Source organism: Dermacentor andersoni, chromosome 8, assembly GCF_023375885.2.
Source record: "Dermacentor andersoni chromosome 8, qqDerAnde1_hic_scaffold, whole genome shotgun sequence".
NCBI classification, from domain to species: domain Eukaryota; kingdom Metazoa; phylum Arthropoda; class Arachnida; order Ixodida; family Ixodidae; genus Dermacentor; species Dermacentor andersoni.
Window position 1 is genome coordinate 38,102,765 of NC_092821.1, and position 25,074 is coordinate 38,127,838.

Genomic DNA, 25,074 nt, shown 5'->3' on the forward strand with positions numbered 1-25,074 from the left:
GAAGCGTCAAATGTTTGCGATTACATCTTATCGCAAGAATTAACTCATGAACAGTGAAGATTATGCGTAATCGATTTGTCTCAATGAATGGGCAGTTATTGTCAGAGACGAGATATTTTGTAAATATTAGGGGAATGAGTTAAACCAACTACATTGCAGTTCAGCAATGCCCTTTGACACTTGGGTTAATTGCTTGCCGCATTCGAAAATTTCATCCGACCGTTGTACTTGGATCTATAGGCCGCGAGCCCCCTTCGAGACCATTTGTTGCAAAATGTAAATGCCGTTACGGTCATTATACCACTCCCTGCGTTTCGGTACTGATTTAGAGTGCACACAATTTTTGGCGTATACAGAGCACCAATGTCATTCCCAGTGCACCAGCACCTGAATGCTGCAAGCTTGTTTACGTATGCACGTATGTCCACGGCTCTTCGTTCACTTAAACTACAACTATTAACTACAAAGCGCTTAATTTGAGAACATTGCGAGAACACGCATATATTTGCGCATATGATCAGCGAGGCCCATATGCGCGGCAAACTGCGACCGCAATAGAAGATGCGTATATATATTTATACGATCTGTTATCGCAGCTTTTGGTAGAAGGCTAGCTCTCACATTTTGTACGCATCTTCATAATGCGTACAGTTTACGTGTTCAATAAAATATTGTTGGCTGAAACTGTACGAGTACGAGCGCTCATTCAGACAGCTTAAGTTTTCTCACAATAATAGGGATGTTCGCATAACAAAAATACGGAATTCTGTCTGTTTCGTCGAAAACAGTGTATAGCCGTACATATGATTACAGTGAAAATGTCCGTAAAGCTGAAAACGGAGAGCACTTTCCGTATATTAACGGCAGATTTTGCCGTATTTTTGAAATATGACATAGTTTCCGTATTTTTACCCTGCAGTTCTCCGTATAATGACGGAAATCCTCCGTATAATTACGGAAATTTTTTACAGTGCAGTTGTTCTCCAAGGATACCTTAAAAGCATGCATAGAACAGTTTTCTAAAATGCTCATTAACCGATTAAACAGATTCCACATTAAATTCACGCGCCAAGCAGTCATTATGTACTTGCCGCATTTTTGCAAAATACCAAATCAGTGCCACTGTGATTTCTGTGATTGCGGGCTGACATTTCGTGCGCTGCGTACAACGCCTGATAAAAAGTGAAACGACGGATGTTCACGCACTATTTCCGAAGAGAATTATTAAGCCAGATGCGCGAAGTTTTGCCACACAGTAGCTTTACCTTCCTTTTTGCGCCATCCCCGTTTCAACATAATGTGAAGTCGGTGTCAGATAAACGTTTGCGAGTTCACTGGGAAACATTGCGAATAAGTATCGTAGTCTCATCATCAAAGTTGTCTTTCAAAGGCAGTAATTTACGCATAGAAGCCATGTTGATTCGCAAGGTTTACCCATCCCATTATTACTCGGTAGTAGCGAATTAAAGATTACACCCTTCGTAGAACACACCTCCAACTCTCACAAGCGCTTGCATATATTAGGTAAATGAAGTACGGCACAGACGAACGTGAAAATAGTTCGAATTACACTCATAAAAAAATGACCTGCCCCTTATTTTCACCAAATATAAACATGTTTCCTCCTTTCCTTCACGGAAGCCACTGAGAAAGTTACCTATGGGCCTAGTGTTGTACACAATCGTGAGGAGAAAACGAGTATTCAGCAAATATTTGCGAAGGCTTCATTATGGCCAGAAATGGTAAGCTCTCAATGCATTAAACATAACATGGGCCTTCATTCGTCGGAATTTGAACTCTCTGTCGCGCAGTTTTGCGCACAGCTTTCTCAAGAGAGCGGGGAGCATTGTGTGTGCACCCGCTGCTCTGACGCCTTGACTATGGCTTTCTGCTTCCGAGCACGTAGCAGTGGGTTGTAATCCCAAGTCGCAGCGGCTGCATTTCAAAAAATAGGAAATTGAAAAACGCCCCTGCAGTAGCGTTCAGGTTTAGTTAAAGAACCCTAGCTTGTCAGAATTGCCTCCTACTTGAACACTATTTCATAGTGTCAGGTAGGCGGTAATTGTCATATGTCATAGTGCTAGCACTCATTGCAGATGCTTAACACCATGGATCAATAAACACTGCCTACAACTTCCCTGTATGATTTCCAGCACTGCCTTGAATAATTTTTCGGAAGGCCCGTTATTTGCGGACATTATAAAGAATTTCCAGCAGGTCACTCATCAAATGCACCTTATGGTCCCAAAATTTCTAAATGGGAGTAGGTTGAGTTCTTTCAGGATATTTGGTAAATATCTTGGGCTCGACGCTCCAGATGCAATTCACAATTGTTAACCAAATGTATGCATATCTTACGCAGTTTAATACTTTTTGTATAATATCCACAACCGTATGAGGCCCAATTTCAACTGAATTAAAAATTAAGCATATCTCATTCAGGTAACCGAGGGGATCGGCAAAAGCTACTACGTGTACGTAGCATTTGAAAAAAGATGGACATATCAGAATTAAGTAAATAGATTTATAATTCGTATATAAACATTGCGCTTAATAATTATGGGCCATATCATCCTTACATGGCTCTCAGTCTTTTGAAATACAATTTTTGCCACATTTCAATTTCCAATGATAGGGTGGCAGTTTGTAGATGCTTAAAGGAACACTCAAGCAAAACAATCAATCAGTTTAGTCTGATAAAGCATTGTCTGAGAACCCTGCAGGCAGTCATTTAAAAATAATTGTTCGATTATTAGATGAGAAAATGAAGGTGGAAAGATCAGTACGTGAATTTCGCGCCGACACCCCGATGCTGGTACGTCAGTGTAAGGTCAGGGATTCCAAGGTATATGTTGTCGCATTTGGGCCGCGTTGGCTCAGTAAAGGTTCCAAAAGCTAGCCAGGTTTAATATTCGATTCCTTTAGAACAACACAATGTAGTCAATGTGTATCGCTGTATCATTAAGTAGGCCCTAGAAGATGCTATAGAAATCCATGACGTCGCAGTGACCAGGTGCGGGAACTTCAAAGAGGCGCGCCACCCGCATTTCGTTCTGGCGATTTTCTGGCTTATCAGGAGCCTCATCGTGGCAAGAGTGGTGTTTTTGGTGTTGTAGAAGGGTAATTTACTGATGCAAAAGAAATTATTTTGCTCCTTACGGTCCCTTTAACATCACACCTCAACACAGCCAGAACACAAGTGATTTTCCATGCTCGCTTAAGCGCTATTTACACCCAAGACTGCTACAAGTTTGCCTGCGCACCCCACCTAACGCTCCACACTTTTTCCTAAAATATAAACTTGCTGAATATTAAACTTCAGTGACAAAAATAAAAGAAACATAGCGTTTTCGGCCGTGTCAGGTTTCACTAAAAATTTTGCTGTAAAATTATAGGTTTGCATGACTTAAAAAGTAGGCGTCCGTTGGGATTTTCCTTTAGGTTAAAAAGAGGAAGCACATATTGCTTGGAAGAAACAATGAGTCCCTCACTGGTAAGGCTTTGGTTCGTGCCCACTGATATTTTCGAAGCCGTTTGCTTTCACATCGGTATCTTCTTTGTTCATGCTAACCTACCGCATTGCTGTCAAATATTGGGACCACAGTTTGCAACCTAATTCACAGCTTCGTTTAGTTTTCGTGAGCGATGTTAACAATAATAGGCTTTCTCCAAGTAGAACTTCAGGTAACATGTGCGATGAGTTGCACGTGCTTCATTTTACGGGATTGTGTTTTTAGTACACAAGATAAAATGTAGGACCTCGGTCATTTCTGTTGAAGTAATTGTGTTCGAATGTGCAGCGGTGGCGTAGAGGTCAAGCATCCGCCTCACGTGCAAGAGTACCGTGGTTCGAATCCCGGTGTCGGGCAATTTTCCACAGGATAAAAAATAATAAAAAACCGCGTGTTGATAAAATTGCATGCACAGGCCTGGAGTGCGGCCTGATCCCGGTGACCAGAACCGATAACGCACTCCCTCACCAGAGCAGGATTGGCCACCCTGGTGCAGCACTTGACCACAACCTCCTATATGAATACAACAATCAAACCCCGCCCCTCAGTCCTCAGCAGCTGTGAAGCAACTGACCACGGTGGCGGTAACACCTGCGACGCAGCAGAGGGTGCTAAGAATCCCTGGTTCCGGAGAGGCCGCCATTGGAATCTGAACGTGGCAACGTTTAACGCTAGAGCGTTATCTAGTGAGGCGAGCGTAGCAATGCTATTGGAGGAATTAGAGGGCAGTAAATGGGATATAATAGGGCTCAGTGAAGTTAGGAGGCCAAAAGACTATGACTCAGATTCCTTATTGATAAGGATATAGTGGGTAACATACAGGGATTCTATATAATTAACGAGACGGTGACAGGTCTTGTTGTGAAACTTAATATGAGGTACAAATTCAAGTTCGTACAGGTCTACGCCCCTACATCCTTCATGACCAGGAAGTCGAAAGCTTCTATGAAGACGTGGAATCGGCGATGGGTAAAGTCAAAACAAAATATACTATACTGATGGGCGGCTTCATTACCAGGGTAGGCAACAAGCAGGCTGGAGACAAGGCAGTGGGGGAATATAGTCTATGCCCTAGGAAGAGCTGAGGAGAGTTATTAGTAGAGTGTAAAGAATATTTTGTATACGTACCCTTTTCGACGGCGCAAGATAAATATCTCATTTATTTAATTGACTAAAACTATGCCGTTACCTGTTGCATGAAATATTATCAAGCATACTTTTAATGTCAATGAAAATAGTGAATTCCTTCCGAAATGATTAAAGCACTCTCGCAGTTTTTTAATTAAGAAGGCGTTCAGCTAAAGTGATTATACTTCATTCAGAAAATCTGATTTTGTTGCTTCTGATAAATTGATGTATTTGTCTAATGCAACCGTTGTATTTGGCTAGCAATGCAAGTTATTGTGCATAAAAGTAAAAAAAAAATATTTAATATATGAGGTTTTACGTGCGAAAGCCACTTTCTGATTATAAGGCACGCCGGGGTGGAGGACTCCGGAGAGTTACAACGCCTGGGGTTCTTTAATGTGCCTAAATCTAAGTACACAATTGTTCTCGCATTTCGCCCCTATCGAACTGCGGCCACCGTGGCCGGGATACGATCCCGCGACCTCGTGCTCAGCCACCGAACACCATAGCCACTGAGAATCAGAAAAGTATACATTATCAAGAAGGACGAGGGGGGGGGGGGGCTGTCGAGAGCTTGTTTACGACCATTCCGTGCTTCCGTCTTTTTTGGAGCTTCAATTCATGAAGCCGCTTGTTGTAATAAGTGCCTCCACCTGCACGGATCTATATAGAGCAAGTAAAAGCACACTGGATTGTTCCGAAGCATGTTGTGCAGGCGTATGGGCTTTGTAAACACTTATTTCATATGAATCTCGGAATTCTTCATTAGCAATTACATCTAAATACACAAATACATACATAGAAAAAGGTGTACCAGCGTCAGGTAAATGCACTAAGACGTCTTGGAAGCGTAAGTAATGCCGCATAATGCCGAATCCGCTTGCGCTGAGCCACACATCAATTAAAAATTTGTATGCTAAAGAGTGTTTACAGGCCATCCAATTTTTATTGAAATTATTTTGCCAGACAATTCTATGAATAGCAGAAAAATATGATAGTCTACAAGATAGCGCAAATTGTAGTTCTATAATATTTAACTTACCGTCACAAATAGACGACACATAGCTTGCTGTTGCAAGCAACAACACACTCTGCCATATCGTCATTTTACTTCTTTGCGTGCGTCGTAGCCGTTGACCCTAGAAACGAGTTTGACATGCAAAAAGATGCAACGAGTTAGGCTGCATTCCATTTTTAAAGAAAAGGCACATATGAAAACCACATCCCAGAATTGTTTCGTCTACAGAAAGATATCCTGTATTATTTCATTTCAGGCGGACAGCTTGCGTCACTGTAGACGTTTATCTAGCAGCCTAAACAAACATCTTTATGTGCTGGCTATTTAGAACTCGCCACAGCAATGTTTACTCTGTCGTAGTGACATTGACACCTGGGCTAGCCTACATGTTTTTTATTTAGTGGTATCTTTGGGCTTGAGTAGTTTCTTACACTCCTAGTCCCTGGCGTGGTGTGCGCCACCGCATAGGGCGCGACGTACAGCGCACTTGTGGTCCTCACGATATTGGTGGCCTCACAGTGTCAGCATATCAGGGCGTTTGGTATGTGACATACATCGGACGCGTGTCAGACTTGTTAGGGTAGTTTATAGGCGTGATATGGCATTTCGCCCCCGTAATAGCATTGTTACGGGTTATCGCGTGTTTAATTACTGATTAAGCATGACATAGATGATTGATCGCGAAGATAGCCGTGTAAACCCTGCTGCTCGTCGCACGGAACGTTGTCATCCTCTACTTCTTCAACCTCTGTGTTTCTGTAGTCAGAGAATACGTAATAGCATGTTTATCAGCTTTCGGTTCTTCCGTTCAACAAGACCATAGGTCTGTGCACGATACGGCATTGAGTGTCGGAAATGGACAACGCACAGACGAAGCAGGTCTTCTACAGCGTCGGTGATGAACTGCCCTCCGGGATCACTTATGATCACGTGAGTTGGGCCGTGTCGCAGATTCACGAAACGCAAGAAGCTGCGATGCAAGCATAGGTGGATGAGGGTATTGCTGCTGTTTCTGCGTACTGAGTAAGTAGGCGGACGCAGACGATGACTCATTGTTTGTTTTTCGCTAGTCTATAACAGCTATTCATGCTTTTTGTTGTTCAGGGTCCAATATTGATACAATCTTGGCATTTATATTCAGTGTATATGCCCGAAACGTCTTGATATTCAGGCCTTAGGCACAAATCGATGGCGTGATGTCACATACCATCGGTTCTACTAGGTCAAAGGCAGACAAGTTCAAGAAATATGTGAGAAAAGATACAGGACTAGCTACAGCCAAAATCATTTTATTCATTCAACAGAAAGCGACGTGATCTTCAGTATTTGGGAAATGTCTTGTTGAATTACCGACGTAATGTTTAGGGTAGCATAATGAAATATTTATTGAGTTGGTTCGTAGGTAAAGCAAACCAACGTTCAATTCAAATCTTAAAATGAAATTGCGAAGATGTCAAAAAATCGGCACAACTCGTCGCTCAGGTCTATCTATGGAAGATAAGCTTTCCAAGTTTGAGAGCATGCTGTGTTGTGAAAGAACACGTGGTATGTGCAGTGTGCAGGTGTCTTATTCCAGAAATACGACTTCTCTATGGCTTCATGTAAGTTCTGCCTCTTTCGCAGCTGCCAAGATCTAAGAGGGGGCGCCATTTCGAACTCAAAGAAAGGAGTTCTGCATTCTCTTTCATATGCGCCTGATGACATCAATCGCATATTTCCTAATAGTGAGTATTAGAGAGCGCTTTAGTCAAGCTACTTCGAAACGCAAATAATTTCGCTACGAACGACAAAGTGCAGATGACTTTACGACTTTCACGTGCCAAAATCACTTGCTACTTGGTGCGTTGATCGCAAAACATGTTAGCGAACTGAAAACACATGCAACACACAAAGATGACTCAAGCGTTTAAGTGCACCTGGCTAATTAAGCATCCTTGAGAGTTAATGGTATGGAAAGGATGCAATAGTGGAATCAGAATAATACATTATATCAGCTTATACGCAAGATATGACGACAGTGTACACCTACGCAGACGATAGAGGCTAAAAGGAGAATCAGAATCAGAATCAGTTTATTCAGGACCAAAATGGGGATAATTAGATGATAAATAAATACACAAGAAGATCCCTAGCTGGAAAATCGAGTGGGACCTCCTGTGCATGATGACTAGAATCACTATGCAAACAATGACGACATGCAACAGTTACCATAATGAAAGTTTTAGGAGACAAGGCATAAATTGACAGAAAATCAGCAGATGAATGCATTAAACAATAAAAAGGGTTCGAATTCACCCACGGTAGGTGAAACTACAAAGGGGGCTTAAGGAAAAAAATCAAGAAAAATGCGGTAGACAAATATAGAAACGAAGTTGAAGTCCAGTTGACACACTACTTCTACTACGCTTAAGTAGAAAAGTCGGAGGAAGCTAAAAAAAAGTGCTTGAGTTCTGTATAAAATCTGTGAGCTTTCAGCAATTTTAAAGGAAATGGTAAAGTGTTTAAGAGAGGTAAAACTGAAAAGTGCATTTACTGCTAACTATAGTTGGTTCGAATGTAGGGTAAGATGAAGTTCATATTGCCTACAAATCGAGTATTATTTACATTAATAAGGGATGTTTTTGGTATGGTGGTTACTGGAATATCATTGTTTAAGGGCTTAGAGATAAATATGGCGAGGGTATATTTAACAAAATCAGTCACATTAAATATATTATGTTCGTGTAATACCTGACCACTAATGCTACGAGGTGAAAATGTTAAGCGAATAGCTCGATTCTCAATGACTGGCAACAAAGTTAGTTGACTGTTATAAGTGTTTCGCCATGATTCATAGTTATAATACTTAAAATGAGAATGAAAAAACACACAATAAAGTTACCTGAGAGTAGAAAATGGAAATATCGTCCTACCTTGAACAAAACGGATATTCCATGTGCCATTACCTTTTTTCTATTAGCTATGTTCTGGAGAAATTTCAGGTGGCGAGCAAATTCCATACCCAAATAGCTTCAATGATTATTTGCACTGATTAGGTGATTGTTGATGGAAATATACTGAAGCAGCTCAGGCGATTGCTGATGCGAGGCAAAGACGAAAAAATTGGTCCAGTTAAATGGCCATTCCACGCCAACTGTCCCAACCTGGGCGCTCGACTATCAGCGATTTCATTGAAAAAAATTGAGGACAATCTATTGAAATCAAGAAGTCTTTCTGTAAAACATTTTCGCGAAAAAATTTTTTTCAGCACTGCTAGGAACATGTGAATTTTTCTGGAAAGCTCGAAAGGATGACTCGTAAAACGCACTGTCAAAAAATTTTCCCTTCTTAAATCAGGCGAGCACACGCTTTTTCTTGAGAATGAAGTTAAGCTTTTCACTCAAAAAAGGTGTTATTCATCTTTACGTTTCTGTGAGTTTCTTATACGGCACTGAATATACAAAATTTGTGCGTATTGGGAATTTTTTTGCAGAAAGATTACTTTCACCGAAACGTTGTTTTTTATAGTAACTAATTTCCACCAAGTTGTACTTTAGGTGAAAAATATCTTGGAACGAATATAACGTGAAATGGTCTGTACAACTGACGACAAATTTGCAAAACAGTCAGTTTTAGCCAATGCTTAATCGTAAATTTAGCATGGAGGTGTTCGGGGTAAAAATAAGCTAAATCGTGTATTTATTAGAAACATCAGTTGTCTAGAAACTGAAAAACTTTTATCAAATGACCTTTTGTTTTAAGCACGAAAAACATTTTTGAATTTGTGTTATACCGGTCTCTGTGCTTGCACGTGTTTCCCCTTCGTAGGAAAACGTCCTAGCGGTATGTAGAACTTGCGCGGACGCCAAATTCTTGAGTCGGTGGAGGAACATCTAGACAAGAGAATGAGCTCCAAGTTTTTACTTGAATGTTTTATTAGAAATTATTAGCCGAGCCAATAAATAACGCGAGCCCCAATAGAGCGCATTTAACCGGAGGTCACCGTACACCGACGGCCTGCATGGAGTCGTCACGCGGCATCGGAAAGAAAAAAATGGGAAGGCTCGTTCGAGCTATCGACTGTAAAAAGGTTGCGCCTCAAATAGGCGGTTCTGCAGCTCGCCGGAGCAGATGGGCGCGAAGTTCGAACTTGCATTGTTACAAACCGCCGGAAGCGTGTGCTGCCGACGCGCGTGAAAACAAAGCCTACGAAACTTCTGTTGCAGTTTTAGTGAAGCAGACGTGCTCCTGTTTCTTTCCGTGGCACGTTGAAGAAGACGACAAAGATCCGCGCCGTGATTGCTTGAGTGTATATGTTGCTGGCTGACACTCACCCTCACAGACCCAAACAGAACTTTCAAGCTTACACACCACACTCCAAAGTTAGCTGTTTTCGCCAAACACAATGTTCTGCCAAAAATGCACCGGCGGAAAAATCTTATCTCACTTTTCAGAGACCAAGAGCAGCAACGAAAGCTTCGTGAGCGTGGTTGCTATGGCAATGTTGACATTTGGGATACCCGTCCCAGTGCTCCTTTGCGAAAAACAGCACATCAATTCCGCCACACTCTCTCTAATACGTTCGTGCTGGTCGGGGCCTCTGCTGGGTTTCCTTCCTCCATGTCTGATGCAATAAACGTGTGCGAAATGAATAGCATGGGTTTCTTATTCCTGCGTTCCGAGATATGAAATAATGACTGCTGCCACACTAAACACCCATATACAAGAAGACTATTCATCATCATCATCATCATCATCATCATTTATTTTTCCTTAAGGACCCCTGTCGGGGTATTACATAAGGGGGGGTTACAGAAGATAAGGATAGAAACAAAGATATGGTTACAATTTCTTACAAGACTCAGCCTGTGGATTCGCATTAAAAAAAAATAAAACAACAACAACAACAAGAGGCACACTGAATAGAATGCAAAAGCAAATCAGCAGAACAGTCACAATGTGAGACAGCAATCGCAAAAGAATGAAGGCACAGTACGGTCATTGTAAGGTTAGGGTTTAAGGTGATCAGTAAGCAGCTGCTTGAAGATAATGGGGTTGCGCTCATTGACAACTCTATCTGGTAAATTGTTCCACTCTATAATGGCGCTAGGCAAAAACGATTGATTAAAGGAAGCTGTTGAACTATGCAAGCGCTGGATGCTGCAAGAGTTAAAGAGGCGACGAGATGTACGGGTTGGTGGGATTAGAAGCCTTCCATGCAGTTTCGGGGAAGTTATAATAAAGTCGCTGCGAAGAAAAGTATCTGATGCCCATCTTATTCTGTAGCGCAAAAGTGGCACAGTCAAAACTGTAATCCTTTAGGCGGATCTGGATGAGTCTTTCCACGCTTCAGCATAAATAGGCTGATTTCTCTGGCAGATATCACCAATAATAGCTCTCAGGTCTTGCTAGAGCCGCTACAGAAATAAATTATAGCTGTAGGTACAGAAAATATTTGCACTTGAAATCTCCTTCCTTTTATTTAAAGCAACTATTGTGGCCTGCTAATGCCTAAGAGACGTCATTCTTACCTTAATCTGAACATTGCTGCAAGAAGACCACGAGGGGAAGTGCAAGCATTGAAACATATCAGGTTTTGTGTGAAAAAATATAACGCATCTGAGGAGCATAGGAGCGCGTTTTAAGATTATAGCCGCAACCTTTATACAGTCGATAACTCGAACGAGCCTTCCCATTTCTTTCTTCAGTTATCGCAGACTGAATGTTAAGTCCTGCGCTTCACAAAGGTCAGCGAACTGCCCCATTCGGTCTGAAGTGAACATTTAACTACAAGAAAGACAGAGAGGGCGAACAACTAAACGTATTCATTTATTTCCATCATCTTTTTAAATGCAGTATTTTGAACTTAAGCATGCCAAAACATTTAATGACGAGTGGACACCGCTCCTCTAACTTCATTGCCAACATGGTCGCCAAAACACGATTGTGTTGGCTGACATTTGCTACATATTTGCCGTAATAAAGCAACAGATTGTTTTCTTATTCACAATGTTTTCGCCGGTGTCTAAATCTTAGTGTACCTAAGTGCACTCTGCACTCACCGGCGTAACTTTCCTATGCCGCGTGACGACGCTATGCAGGCCGTAGGTGTACGGCGACATCCGGTTAAATGTGCTCTATTGGGGCTCGCGTTTTTATTGGCTCGACTAATAATTTCTAATAAAGCACTCAAGTAAAAACATGGAGCTGATCATCTTGTCTATATGCTCCTCCATCGACTCAGGAAATTTCGCGTCCGCGCAAGTGCTACTTACCGCTAGAACGCTTTCCTACCAAGGGGGAACACGTGCAAGCGCAGAGACCGGTATAACATAAATTCAAAAATATTTTTCTTGCTTAAAACAAAAAGTAATCTGATAAAAGGTTCTGAGTTTCTAGACAATAGATGTTTCTAATAAATACACTATATAGCGTATTTTTACCCCGACCATCTCAATGTTAAATTTACGACTGAACATAGGCTAAAACTAACTTTTTTTAAATTTTGTCGCCAGCTGTACAGGTCATTTCACGTTATATTCGTCCCAAATTATTTTTCACTGACAGTACAGCTTGCTGGCAATTAGTTACTATCAAACACAACGTTTCAGTAAAAGTAATCTTTCTCCAAGAAAATTCCCAATATGCACCAAATTTTGCATACTCAGTGCCGTATAAAAGCTCACGGAAACGTAAAGATGGATAACACCTTTTTTTAAGTGAAAAGCCTATCTTCATTCCCAAGAAAAAATCGTTTGCTCGCCTAATTTAAAAAGAGAACATTTTTTGACGATGCGTTTTATGACTCTTATTTTCGAGCTTTCTAAAAACTTCACATGTTCCTAGCGGTGCTGAAAAATTTTTTTCAGAAAATGTTTTACAGAATGACTTCTTGCTTTAAATAGATAGTCCTCAATTTTTTTCAAGTAAATCGCTGATGGTCGAGCGCCAAGGTTGGAACAGTTTGCGTGGAATGACCCTATTTTTAATCTTCAGCTGATTAAGTTCACACCATGTGGGAATTTTCCCGAGAACTTTGTTTAGCTGATTTGTTAGCGTTGTTACACAATCGTTAGAACTCAATATAGTTGTCATCAGCGGGCAGAATGCACTTCGATGAGAAAATACAACTAGGCAGATCAATAATACAAATTAGGAAAAGTAGGGGGCCTAATGTGGACCCGCGTGATGCACCAATGTTAGTAGTAGCTTCTTTAAGGTAGTACCCAGGAATGTTAACGACTTCTATTCTAACTTGTAAGTAAGTGCGGATTAAATGTAGTCGCGGACCAGTTATTCCAATGGCTTCAACTTTAGCCCAAAGAATAGTGTGATTAATTGTTTCGAAGGCCTTGGATAGGTCAAAGAATATCGAGCCTGCAAATGCACCTTCATCAATCGCAAACTGGTAAGGGAAAAAAGCTAAATTTATCTAAAGATTATGTTAGATTCTTTTCGATAAGTTTTTCAATAATTTTGTTTAAAAATGGAAGAACAGAAATGGGTCTATAATTCTGTGCAAATGTGCGATCACCATTTTTGAAGATAGGAATGACTCGACCGAGTTCGAGTTCACGTGGGAAACATCGGTTTTAAAATCACGTTAATGATAGCTCAGAGAACGTTAGTGATATGTCGTGTGATCGTATTAATGTGTAAGCGTTAATTTTATCGAGGCCAGAGCTACCGGCTTTTAGAGTCCTAATTATTAAAATTACTACATCAGGTGTCGTCGGAAAAAGAAGAAAAGTATGAACGAGGTAAGTTGCTAAAGGACATGTCACAGCATGCAGCAGAATCAGAAGTGTATTTCAAGAAATCATCACAAGATGTGAATAATGTATATCAGTTCATTGTGAATGATCCTCAAAATGACTTTCTGAGAGTTACGGTTTAAAAAGGTGTCAAGTATTTCCCAGTTTTCGTAGTGCTGTTACCACTTTCTATAATGTTTTTTCGTTATAATTCCTCTTCGCACTTCTCAGCTGTGCAGAAAGTGAGCTAGAAAAATTTTTTGTAACGGGCAAGTAGTTTGGTATTGAAAGGTTGTCTGTTAGTTTTTTTATACAAATTTTCACGAGACCACATTGCTTTGAGAAGGCTATCTGTAAGCCATGGATTCTGCGGCGATGACACCTTTTTTTGTGAATTTTAGTTTACGTGAGTGGGAGTTGAAATACGATGAAAGTGTCGTTGAAAGCTGTGATAACACTTTTTGAGGATCATTAGATGGTACAGCTTCCGACCAGTCAGTTTCAGTTACGCTATCAAGAAACATTTCTTTGTCAAGTACAACTCTATAGACTGAAGTGTAGACCTGTCGGCGACGCGGTTCTGCATTGTCGAAACATGTGCATGTCAAAAGGAAGTTTTGACTTTTTCGTAGCCCGGTATTTTATCTAATTATTTTGCTGCTTTGTGGCGGAGATATCGAGTGTCCCCCAGGTCCGCCAACTGCTGAACAAATCCAAGAACTGTTAAATGGTCGATGTGCAATACTTTCCAAGTTATCGTAGCTCATCGCAGACGTTACTGACGTTAAAGCTCGGCTTCTTTCGTTGGAAACTAAGCTAGAAAAGATCGACACAATTGAAATAACCTTAGCTAACGTTCAAGATCAGCAGCGACAAGATCATGATGCTTTGGTAGGCATGACTAAAAAATTAGACAACTTGGCAAATCGTGAGAGGCGCAATAATTAGCGCTTTTATGACTTGGAGGATTCTAATGCCAATGAGACGGCCGCCCAGTCTGAGGAACTCATCATAAGTCAGTGCACTGCGAAGCCTGAATTATCTTCGTTAGCTATTGAACGTGAACACAGGCTGGGTAAATTCTGCAAAGGAAAAAATCGGCCCATCATTGTTGGCTTCAATTCTTTTAAAGACCGCCAAGCCGAGCTTGCAAAAGCATTTTGGCTCACGGGATCGAACGTTGCTATATCTGAAGACCTTTCCCGTACTGTCCGTGATAAGCGATATAAATTATGTGCGTATGCCAAACAAAACAGCAAAGAAGGCTTGAAACCAGCTCTGAAGTTTCATACGCTTCACTTGGGGAGCGGGCGCTTTCAATGGGATAGTAAAGCCGGCGTTGCACCGGAGCGATGACAAAGTACTGTTAATACTGCGATGTTCACCGTCAGCGTTCTGTTAGTCAACTGCCACAGTGTAAAAACTAAAGTTGAGGATTTTCACTTTTTTCTTCCTACCGTCCAACAGACCATTGTGTTGGGAACAGAATCTGGGCTTCACCCGACTATCGCAAGCACGGAAGTATTTCCGGCAACGTACGAGTGTTTTCGTCGAGACCACTGTGCACGTGGTGGAGGGGTGCTTATTCTTGTCCATGATAGTATCCCGAGAGTGCAAATGTAATTTCCGGATAATGAAACTGAATCGATTTTTTGTAAAGCAAGGCTGCAGAATGGGAAAGCAATCGTTCTTGCGTCATATTATAGGCCTCCTGGGCCTTCTGTAGAACCACTAATTCATTTATCAAATTTTCTTGAAACTATTAACAATGAATACCTTGTTCTGGGGGGGGGGGACGTTAACCTTCCGAATATTGACTGGTGAGCTGGGGAACTATGGGATACAGCTCGAGGGAACCTATACTCAACTTTCTTTGATATTTTAGATCAGAACACTTTCTATCAGTATGTGCACGAGCCATCGCGCACTGACGGAACAGGTCACGTACTCGACCTTTTTCTCTGTAACGTACCTGATGTTGTATACATTGCATGGGTGTTGCCAGGTTTGAGCGATCACAACGTTGTTCTAGCAGATTTATCAGCTGTGTATTTGAAGGTTGCAAAAACAGCTAGTCGAAAAATTTATGCCTACAGCAGGGCCAACTACGAGGTGATTAGCGCTGCTTTCGAGTGGTTCTTCCCAACTTTTGACGCACTCGCAGATAATCTAGATATCTAACAACTGTGGAATACTTTCAAACTGAAAATGTTTGAAATACTTTAGCAGACTGGTGTGTGCGTTGGGACATGTCATTAAATAGAAATAAGACTGTACAGGTCACGTTGACAAGAAAACGAGCTAATCGTCCGTATAGGTATAGAATTCATGATTTAACTCTAAACACAAGCAAGGAATTTAAACATCTAGGTGTGTTTTTTACTTCTGATTTACGATGGAACAAACATGTTAACCATATCGGAAATAAGGCAGCGTCAGTTTTGGGATTCTTGCGGCGCACTTTTAGTCATTTATCGAGTAACTTAAAAACGCAGTTGTATTTCAGTCATGCACGTTCAAAAAAAATTAAAATTAAATTATGGGGTTTTACGTGCCAAAACCACTTTCTGCTTATGAGGCACGCCGTAGTGGAGGGCTCCGGAAATTTCGACCACCTGGGGTTCTTTAACGTGCACCTAAATGCACGTGTACACGGGTATTTTCGCATTTCGCCCCCATCGAAATGCGGCCTCCGTGGCCGGGATTTGTACGTTCAATACTTGAATATGGATGTGTTTGTTGGAACCAGCACACATCTGAGCTTATAAATAAATTAGAAAACATCCAGGATAGGGCAGTTAGATTTGTTCTTGGTAAGTATAGCCACCAGCTTAGCATGACAGAAAGGAAACAAACTTAAATGGATAGGGCTGAAGGATCGTTGAAGGCATATCAGATTAAAATTTTTCCACGATATTTATTATTCTAAAACAGGTATAAACCGCGAACAATATATACAGGCACCACACTACATATCTAAGCGACTTGACCACTGTTTGAAGGTCAGGTAATTTTCTTGTACGGGTGACGTCTTCCGTTATTACTTTTTCTTAGAACTGTTCGAGATTGGAACAGTTTGCCATCGAGTATTGTATACATCACAGAAAATGATGCTTTTTAACCATGCATTGAAATAATTTGTTCATGTATTTATTCAAGGCTGTCCTACGGGGACATGCCCTACGGGGTGATGCAGGTAACTAATAAATAATAAATAATAAAATATTAAGGTTGAGTGATTGTGCAGGCGCAGAACGATAGGGTACTGATCGGTAATGTCGGTGGTAACAATGCCAGTGTCAGGTGGGTCTGTTAAGTTCGATACTGCCTGATCAATTTAGGTGCCATCGACAATGTTACAGCATCCAGTGGAGAGAGTAATGAATATTCATACAAGAAACTATGGAAAATGCTTGAATAACTAGAAGAATTAGATGAATTGGTGTCCATGTGGTTAATGTTGATATCCCTGATGATGATTGCGGTACTAATAGGGCATTATATTTTTTCCAATGCTTGGTCAAGTTCACTAAAGAATTCAATCTCTAAAGACAAAGGTGATCGATAAATGCAGCGAAACATGAAGTTCTTGATGTTCGTACAGGAGGCGTGGGAATGAAATGCTATAAATACAGATTCAGACTTAGTATTCCAAGTCATGGCGGTGTTTGTATGAAATGTTATATGAGAGAAATACACCACAATGATTACTCGTATCTGTGTGAGAATTCTCAAAATGGAGCACTTGAAGCAGAATAGGTCCTTGTCATCATTACTAAGCCAGGTTTCAGACACACATATTATTGAAAAGATGTTTTAAGTGCAAAAGACAGCTACTGACAATCATGAAAATGCTTGCGCCGACTTCTACCATTGAAGGGAATGATTGAATGGCAGTCCCGCGACATGAATTTATTCAGTGTAGATGTTGACAAGTAGGAATCCTTGGTTGATGGTAATAACATTTAAGGGTTAGAATAGAGGCAGTTAATTGAAATCGGAAACGCCAGACTCTCCAGCCATGTGACAAACACGGCTCTCACTTGTCTTTCTAGCCTTAATCTGACAGTTATCAGTCCACAAGTGCTTCCAGTTGTTACCTTTATTTAGCACCAGTGCTTTGGAAGAAAGTGTCTTATTTCGTGGTGTCCAGTGATCATTAACAAATATAGGAAAGTTGTCATATTTACCGTAGTCACTGAGGTAGAGCCTTGCCTTTCGTGCCTTGCTGATAAAATCGTTGTTTTTCGTTTGAGAACAGAATATAGCAATTAGGTTTTCCTTGCCCTTATGTTTAGTAGAGAGTCCATGAACAACATCGATGTCAGAGGAAGTCGCGGGACATCAAATTTTCCTGCCAGCTGTCTCCAATACCGCAACACAGTTCTCGCTCCGAGTACAGAAGATACTCTTTATCTCGTAGCTGTTAATGCTATAGTACTGCTCGAGCTCGAAGACCTTGCGGGGAAGTAAGCAGTTTTCAGTTTTCATGACTTTGTTTTCTGCCACAAGTGAGGCCTTTCCACTGTGCAGCTTGTCAACCAAACCATTCAGAAACTTTAAACTGGACTAAAGGCTGTCCACGTGCTTCTTTAGCTCCAGCATGTCAACCCCAGAGGTCTTCACGTTAACCATAACCTTGTTCACGATGGGATCAGCCATCCGATCAGATTCATTAAGAAGTCTAAAATACAGTTAATGAATTCTCTTAGCGAGCTCAGCACATGTAGGCATATCTAACAGGACACAACTATAAAAACCACACTAAAAACCTAATGCAAGGACACAAGTAGCGTAAAAACATATTGTGGCAGCAGTGACAGTCACAGGATAACGAAGAAAATGACAGATGCCGTCGTAACCAACCTGCACAAGCAGAAAAGAAGGCATGACTTTGTGCACGAGCTGCTACTGCTGCCAAGAATGGTCGACATTAGATGAAAATGGCCTTTAAGTAGCGATGCCGGGACCAGCAAGCACCACCTGGTGGTCTAGTGTGAAGATCTTGCGTGTGATCTTGTGAAGAACTCCCTTGGGACCCCAAACAAGAAAGAAAGGGCCCCCAAAATGCGGCAGTAGTGCTAAAAAACCTTCGTTTTGCTAAACAAAGCTTCAAATGAAAACTTATGCTTAACCCTCATCTGACATATACATAAATATGGATGCTTTGAAAACTAAACCAATGTAATGTATTTCTGTAAATAAATTTTGTTACGTGCAGAAGCTGCCGACTTGATGAAGTATTACAGATGTTTGTGCCTCGTTTTCCGCGGGATCATTGACACAAATGAACAATGGCCGTAGCTTCGGAAGAACAGTAAATAACGAATACAGAAGGTGCCCAGGAGGTTTGAGGTACAGACAGTACTGGGTGGAAATATATAAACGAAGGATAACTCGGCGTAACACGTGTGCATGTCTATGGTGGTGTTTGCGAGCATAAATGTTTCTTTTTATACTTCAGCTTGCAAGAAATTATTGGCTGTAGTTATCACTCCAGAACCGGCTGAGATCTCTGTGCTTGAAGTCTAACACTATTCGACAAGACGCGTGGGGCCTAGTAAGAGTGCGGGATAGAGGCCCGGAAACCCCTGGCATCCATTATTATCTAAAGTATTTAGTAGACGCCATCATAAACTTGTTCCTCAGTTATACGACATGCTACTTGTACGACGTCACACATGTAGGCAATATACCAACTGTGTATACATAAACAATGCAACAAAGCAAGACGGGTAAGGCACAAAATTCTCTTCATGGAGAACTGCACCTCAGCACAGCAAGAATCTCCATGCACGCTGAAAAAAACGTTCCATATATTGTGTGCATCATGTAAACATGTATACTGCCGCATTACTGCTTCGCTACAATCATATGATGAGGCGTCCAAATGAGAATATCGTCTGCATCCACTTCTTCTCTAAGCATTTCGCACTCTGCAGGACTCTTTTGCAAGAGCCAATATTTCGTGTCATGTTTGAAACGTGGATCCTAAGAAAGTTGATAAGCACACGCTTGTTTTCGGATTTTTTTATGCTGAGCAGAATGTTTCTGCCATATGACGCCTTCTTATCTGGCAGAATTCCGTTAGACTTTTGAATACAACGCTTCTTTCTTCTGTATAATACTCACCAGAATAAGACGCACGTCCCCACTGAACCCAGTCGACCCCAACAAAAGTAGATGATGTATATTGTCTTGCACCTTTTCTCAAGAGGTACCAATGTTAGTCAGATTACTTGAAAGATTACTGAGCAGCATATTTCACATTTACTTTGCAGCACCTCGTCAGGTTTTGTAAACGTCCTCGAAATCATTGGAAAACATTCAATATAAAATATAGTGAACGAAGGGCCGCTAAAATTTGTTAAACATCAATGAGCTCCTTGAATTCCTTTCGACTTTCGAACATTAAAAGCAACAAAGTCATCGCAGCTCCGGGCTATGCCACGAGAACTTCCTGGGGGGAAACAGTACCAGACTATTTTCTTTTGGGAGCGTTGCTAAACGATTGCAAGGTGGCGTGTCCGCAGAAAGTCACGCCAGGATTGCTTAAATCACCCTCGCTATCGTGAAGTTAGACAAAGACAGATAACTCACCTAAGCCATGCCACCATCTGCGTTTTGCTAGTTGGTTCACACAGCAGCTACAATGACTCTGTTTTCGCGATGTAGGCCATATAAATGGGGGAACTAACGACATTTTATGCTTTGCAATTAACATGCCGAGTATCTTTTACTTAAGTCGGAAAATACTAAATATAATGCAAGGAAATGATTTGCATTTACAACGGCAAGGTTAACTTAGAAAAAGCAACTCGATGAGCCTGAAGAATGTGTACAACTCATCAGCTGCAGAGTTCACTATTTTTCAGTGTAGGTATATAAAAGTTTTTTTTTTCACCCTAAATAGTGGCCTTTGGAGTCCTGGAACTCCTTGAATTGTCCTCAAAATTTGAGTCATATGCCCTGTACTAAAGTTGCCTTTGATTATACCTGTCTTTGTAGTCGTAATAATTACACCGCATAGATGCAGAAAATATAGTTCCTTGCACACAATTTATAGTCTGCCTTATTTTGAATTGTTTTTTCAATTACAACTTTACCCGTAATTTTTTGACCAGTGCAGTAGCAATAGACATCTACTGGGTTTACGTCAGTATCAAGACAGACATTGTTGGGTATGAACAAATTCTGTGTTAATTTTCAAGCGTAAACATTAAGTACGATGAAGGTAAAATGCAATGTTACGCACTTGCATACAAGTGCGTGATGCCAACAATCTTATTATACAAGTTATCCGTTAAAATAACGCTAATTTCGGAGGGATTAAATTACGTTCCTATTTTGTGTACGCCTAAGGAATGCGAAAGGCTGGAGCACACCTGTCAACACACATAGAGCGTGGCTTTCTCAATTGCGGAGCCGAAGGATTTCGCTAATACTCACCTTCAGCTCAATGGCTAGGCTGAAACTACTACCACTCTCTATTTGATGGAGCTTGTGTGCAGAGACGTAGTACGTTTGCACAGCCAACCGGAAATCGCACGTTTCATGCTAATCACTACCTAATGCAATAGTTTTTATTCTGTCTCTACTATGACCAATCTGAGGCGCCCACATCCAGGCACCCTACATCACTATCATATCGCTTAGTCACTGACCTTGGAGGCAATAAAATTGCACGATATTCTTGTGAGTTCTTCGCTTGATGAGCAGTTGTATGCAACCAGCGCAGGACCTAATATACATGTTCATATGGAATATAAGAACGCATCAGCTCGAATATCCAGCGACACAGGTTAATATACTTAGCTTGTCTGAGCCAAAGTTTTGGGCAGCTAGGAGAACGTAGACCAGTCTGCGGTAGAGACTACTAACGGTATGTTGGACCGGTTGCTGCCGTTCTATACCTCCGAGCAGAGCTGTCGCATCAGACGAAGCTGTATAAAAGTGGCCATGCGACGAACGCCGTGACATTTTGCTAGCAGTTGACGATTGGAGTCGGCAGCAAGTGAGAGCGTATTAGTTGTGGCCTTTCCTCCTTCTATCTTGCTGTCAAGCTTAGATACAAAACATTGTGAATGTTCATCGATCATCATCTGTGAAAAGTGCAGCGCGGGCGCCTTTCTATTCTTTGTAAACAATAAGTTAGAGAACTCCTGGAAGTTAAGTTCTATTCGTGTCACACGGATAAACTTAGTGTCACTTACACGAAGAGCACTTGAGCCCACTGACTGTTACTTTGGCGACGCGCTGCTATACGAAAAGAAATGCCCTTTCGAATTGATGGCAATGGCAACGAATTAAAAAGTAGCAAAACGTATATTTGCTATTTTAAGCATGGTTTTTAAGAAAACAGTGTCACATATAAAAGCAGCTTTGAAGCCAAACTTTATTCCAAGTGAAGTAAATAATTGCAACCGCAATAACAAATCGATCATCACGAGACAAGACAAGAGAGCGTCGCATTCAAGGCGAGAAGAGGAAAGCAAATTCACACAGACAGTCCACTCGACTTGCGTAAGTGGGCATAACCACTGTACGAATTGCTCGTCTCCCCGTAGCTCGATGTTATTATCAATCTTATAAAATGTGATCCGACCACTATAAAGTTATCAAACCTTATCGGTAGTTATCAACCTCATTGGACTGGATCCGACCTTTATCAACACTTGCGGTTGTTATCAGTCTTATCGGACTTGATTGGACCATTATCAACCCTTATCAGTTCTTATCAACCTTATTAGAATTGTTCCAATATTTATAGGCGCTTATCGCTCCTCATGACCTTATCCATCCTCGTCGTACGATTATCAACCTTCATGATACCCATATAACCCGTCATCACTCATCAACTCGTTGACTGCTTATCTGTCACTGTGGCGCGACGCAAAACACATGAGCCTCAGAGATGGGAGGCATTTCGGTCGATGAAGGAACAAGTGGCCTCACGTGACCACCGAAACGCATTGGGGATGTTGTGTGTTAAGGAATAAATTTTCGCAGTCGGCACTTCGCTGATGTCTACAATGCTGCAAGTTGGCTCTACACGTGCTCCTAGAGATGGTTTTTATTGCACCATCACCGAATATTTTAACAAAACCTTCACGGGAACTGTTATCTTGCTACATTTGTTTTGTAGCGCCGGTACAACACACTCATAGGGTTAAGACATATTCACCTTGTGCATAGGTGGGTGTTTAGCCCAGTCATACTGCTCCCACTCACGCAAGTGTACGGTCACAGAATGGCGAGCTAAGTCACAGCTGCATCGGCGGCTATTAGTCGCAAGAACATGATTGTTGACGCTGCCGATAAGGATTATGATATTATTATGCCACATGTACCAATAGGTTGTGCTGATTTTAACACGATTTTTTTGCACGGAGACGTGCGTGTGATGCTCTTCGTGTGAAAGACTTCAGGGACGCCCTGACCAAGGTCGGTGCGCCCACAGAAATCGAGGCCTTGGGCGCGTATAAACTTGAGCACGCCTGGGCTGTGACGATCTGCAGCCCCGAGATGATGAGATCATCTGATCGGATGGAACTGCTGGTGAGGTATCTCCACTTCGTCATCATTAATCCGGGGGAGCCGCGAGAGAAATTTGAGGAACGGCCGGCAAAGGTGCCTCCTGGCAGTACTACTACATTGTGCACAAAGCCTCTATCCCCTACCTGCAAGGAGGACTCTCGACAGGCCACCACCGCAGAACTCGTAACGTTTTCCACCGGACGGCCGTTGGGGCGTCTAGCCATACTTCCTTGAGCTAAAATAGTGTCGGTCCCATTAATAAGCATTGGTGCACTAAACGCTCGAGGTCTATCTGGGAAGAAAAAACTTACTCAGGTGTGTCGGTTGTTGTGGGAGCATGGCATCGATGTGTTGGCTGTCCAAGAGTGAAAGGTTGAAGGCGAGGGGCAGACCGGGAGCATGGTGATTAGGTTAATTCCCCAGTACTTAAAAGCAATCAGTCATGTCATTGGGAAGGCACCGAACGTAATTTATTGTACTTTAGGATGATTTGTTGTATGTGAAAGTTTGTCTTGTAGTTATTACCACAAGACACATTGGTGCATCCTTTGTGTATTTGCGCCAAATGACACGGACGAACGAGTTAAAGTTTTTTTCGAGTGCTAAACGATTTTTGTTGCAAAAAATAATGATTATCTTGGGGATTTCTTTTGCCTGCTCAAAGCGAAATATAGAACTTCTTTTCAGGTTTTTTGCGACACAAGTCAAACCATATTAGAGGTCATATCATAGATTGGCCTTGGTGATGTAAGAGAACGTTTTGAAGTGTCACAAGGGCTGAAATTAAGCATTTTCAGGAGCGCAATCATGCATGTTTAGATCGAATCTACTCGTCTGTTGAACTGATCAATAAATATAACGTTTACGCAGTAACTCCTGTTCAGTTTTCTGATCACTCCCTGGTAACTTATCGAGTAGGCACCTAGAAAAGGCGCGCTGCCTTCTCATTGGACCTTTCGAAAAGTAACTCAACTTTGCTGCAGCACCCACCATTTCACCAAACAGTTAACGGGTTAAAAGATGTCAAATTTGAAGATTGGAGAATGAAACAATGGGATCATGTTAAACAGACAACAAAAATGAAAGCTATAGAAAGATATAGTATTATACTTTATCAAAAAAGAAGTGATAAAATAGTGCTCAAGAAAATGCATGAGAACTTGACTGCGCTAGAGTGCAAAGAGCCGGAGGTTTATGCTGAAGAACGTTTTCGAGGTGCACTGGTTGGAGCAAGCGCAGAAGCTTTCGCATGTGGGGAGACACCCACTAGAACGGCTGTGAGTCTGGAGCGAAAGCATATCCAAGGAAAGAACATCAAAATTACCATGCATGACGGAGTCGAAGCCACACATAATGAGGACATTAGGCATGCGTTCACTCGAAACGACAAATTGCGTTTAGCCTTTAAGTTGGTCATGTGTGAACGATTTATTAGACTGTTATTTTGGAACAATTCCTAGGTTCTCAGAGGAATACTGAATTTGACGCGAAACTAACCGAACTGGAAGTGCAAAAGGCGATGGAAAGCTTCAATCCCGGAAAGTGTCCATGTCGGTATGGCCTGTATTCAAAAAAACATTTAAAGTAAGCAATATCCAGAGTTCTGATGGCAATATTTGATGAGGCGCATAAGATAAAGGAACGACATCCGTCGGTTAGTGACACAGTTCAGATTCCAAAGACAGCAGACCCTGGCAAACTAAAATCAATCTCATCTTACAGGTCAATATCTGTAACAAACTGCGATTATATTTTCGTTTTCTGAACGTTTGCGCGTGTCTTCTGAAGACGATAACAGATAACAGATGTATTTAGGCCACATCAGATGTGCGCAATACATAATCGTACCATTGTTGTGAATATGCACAAAGGGCTGAATGGGTTGGAGTGTTGTGATGCCATGCAAGCTGGAGTCGCTGTCTTTCAACTAGACATCGAAAATGCCCTTCACTGTATTGATCCTAGTATTTCGTTTAAGATGAGGAATAATGTTAATCTGGGCACTATCATAACTAAAGTAGTGCCCAAGGCGTATTGTAACTGTGATACGATATCAAAATTCAATCAGGCATTTGGGCCCCCAATAAGCTGAAGCAATTTTCTCGCCGGGAATGTCCATTCGCTCACTATTATTTATTGTACAGGT

General features: G+C 41.5%; 1 protein-coding gene across 3 annotated transcripts in view; it reads right to left on the reverse strand.

The window, feature by feature from the left end:
* Positions 1–21,328, reverse strand: part of LOC126526411 (uncharacterized) — a 105,321-nt gene extending 83,993 nt beyond the window's left edge. For 2 of the 3 annotated variants that reach the window (XM_072289640.1, XM_072289642.1), the window contains exon 1: positions 5,683–7,922. In XM_072289640.1, coding sequence (XP_072145741.1) covers positions 5,683–5,746 — 64 coding nt within the window. In that variant the 5' untranslated portion in view covers positions 5,747–7,922. Of the gene's footprint in view, positions 1–5,682; positions 7,923–21,055 lie in introns of those variants that run through there. The other variant, XM_072289641.1, reaches the window with a different exon arrangement.
* Positions 21,329–25,074: the final 3,746 nt, after the last annotated feature.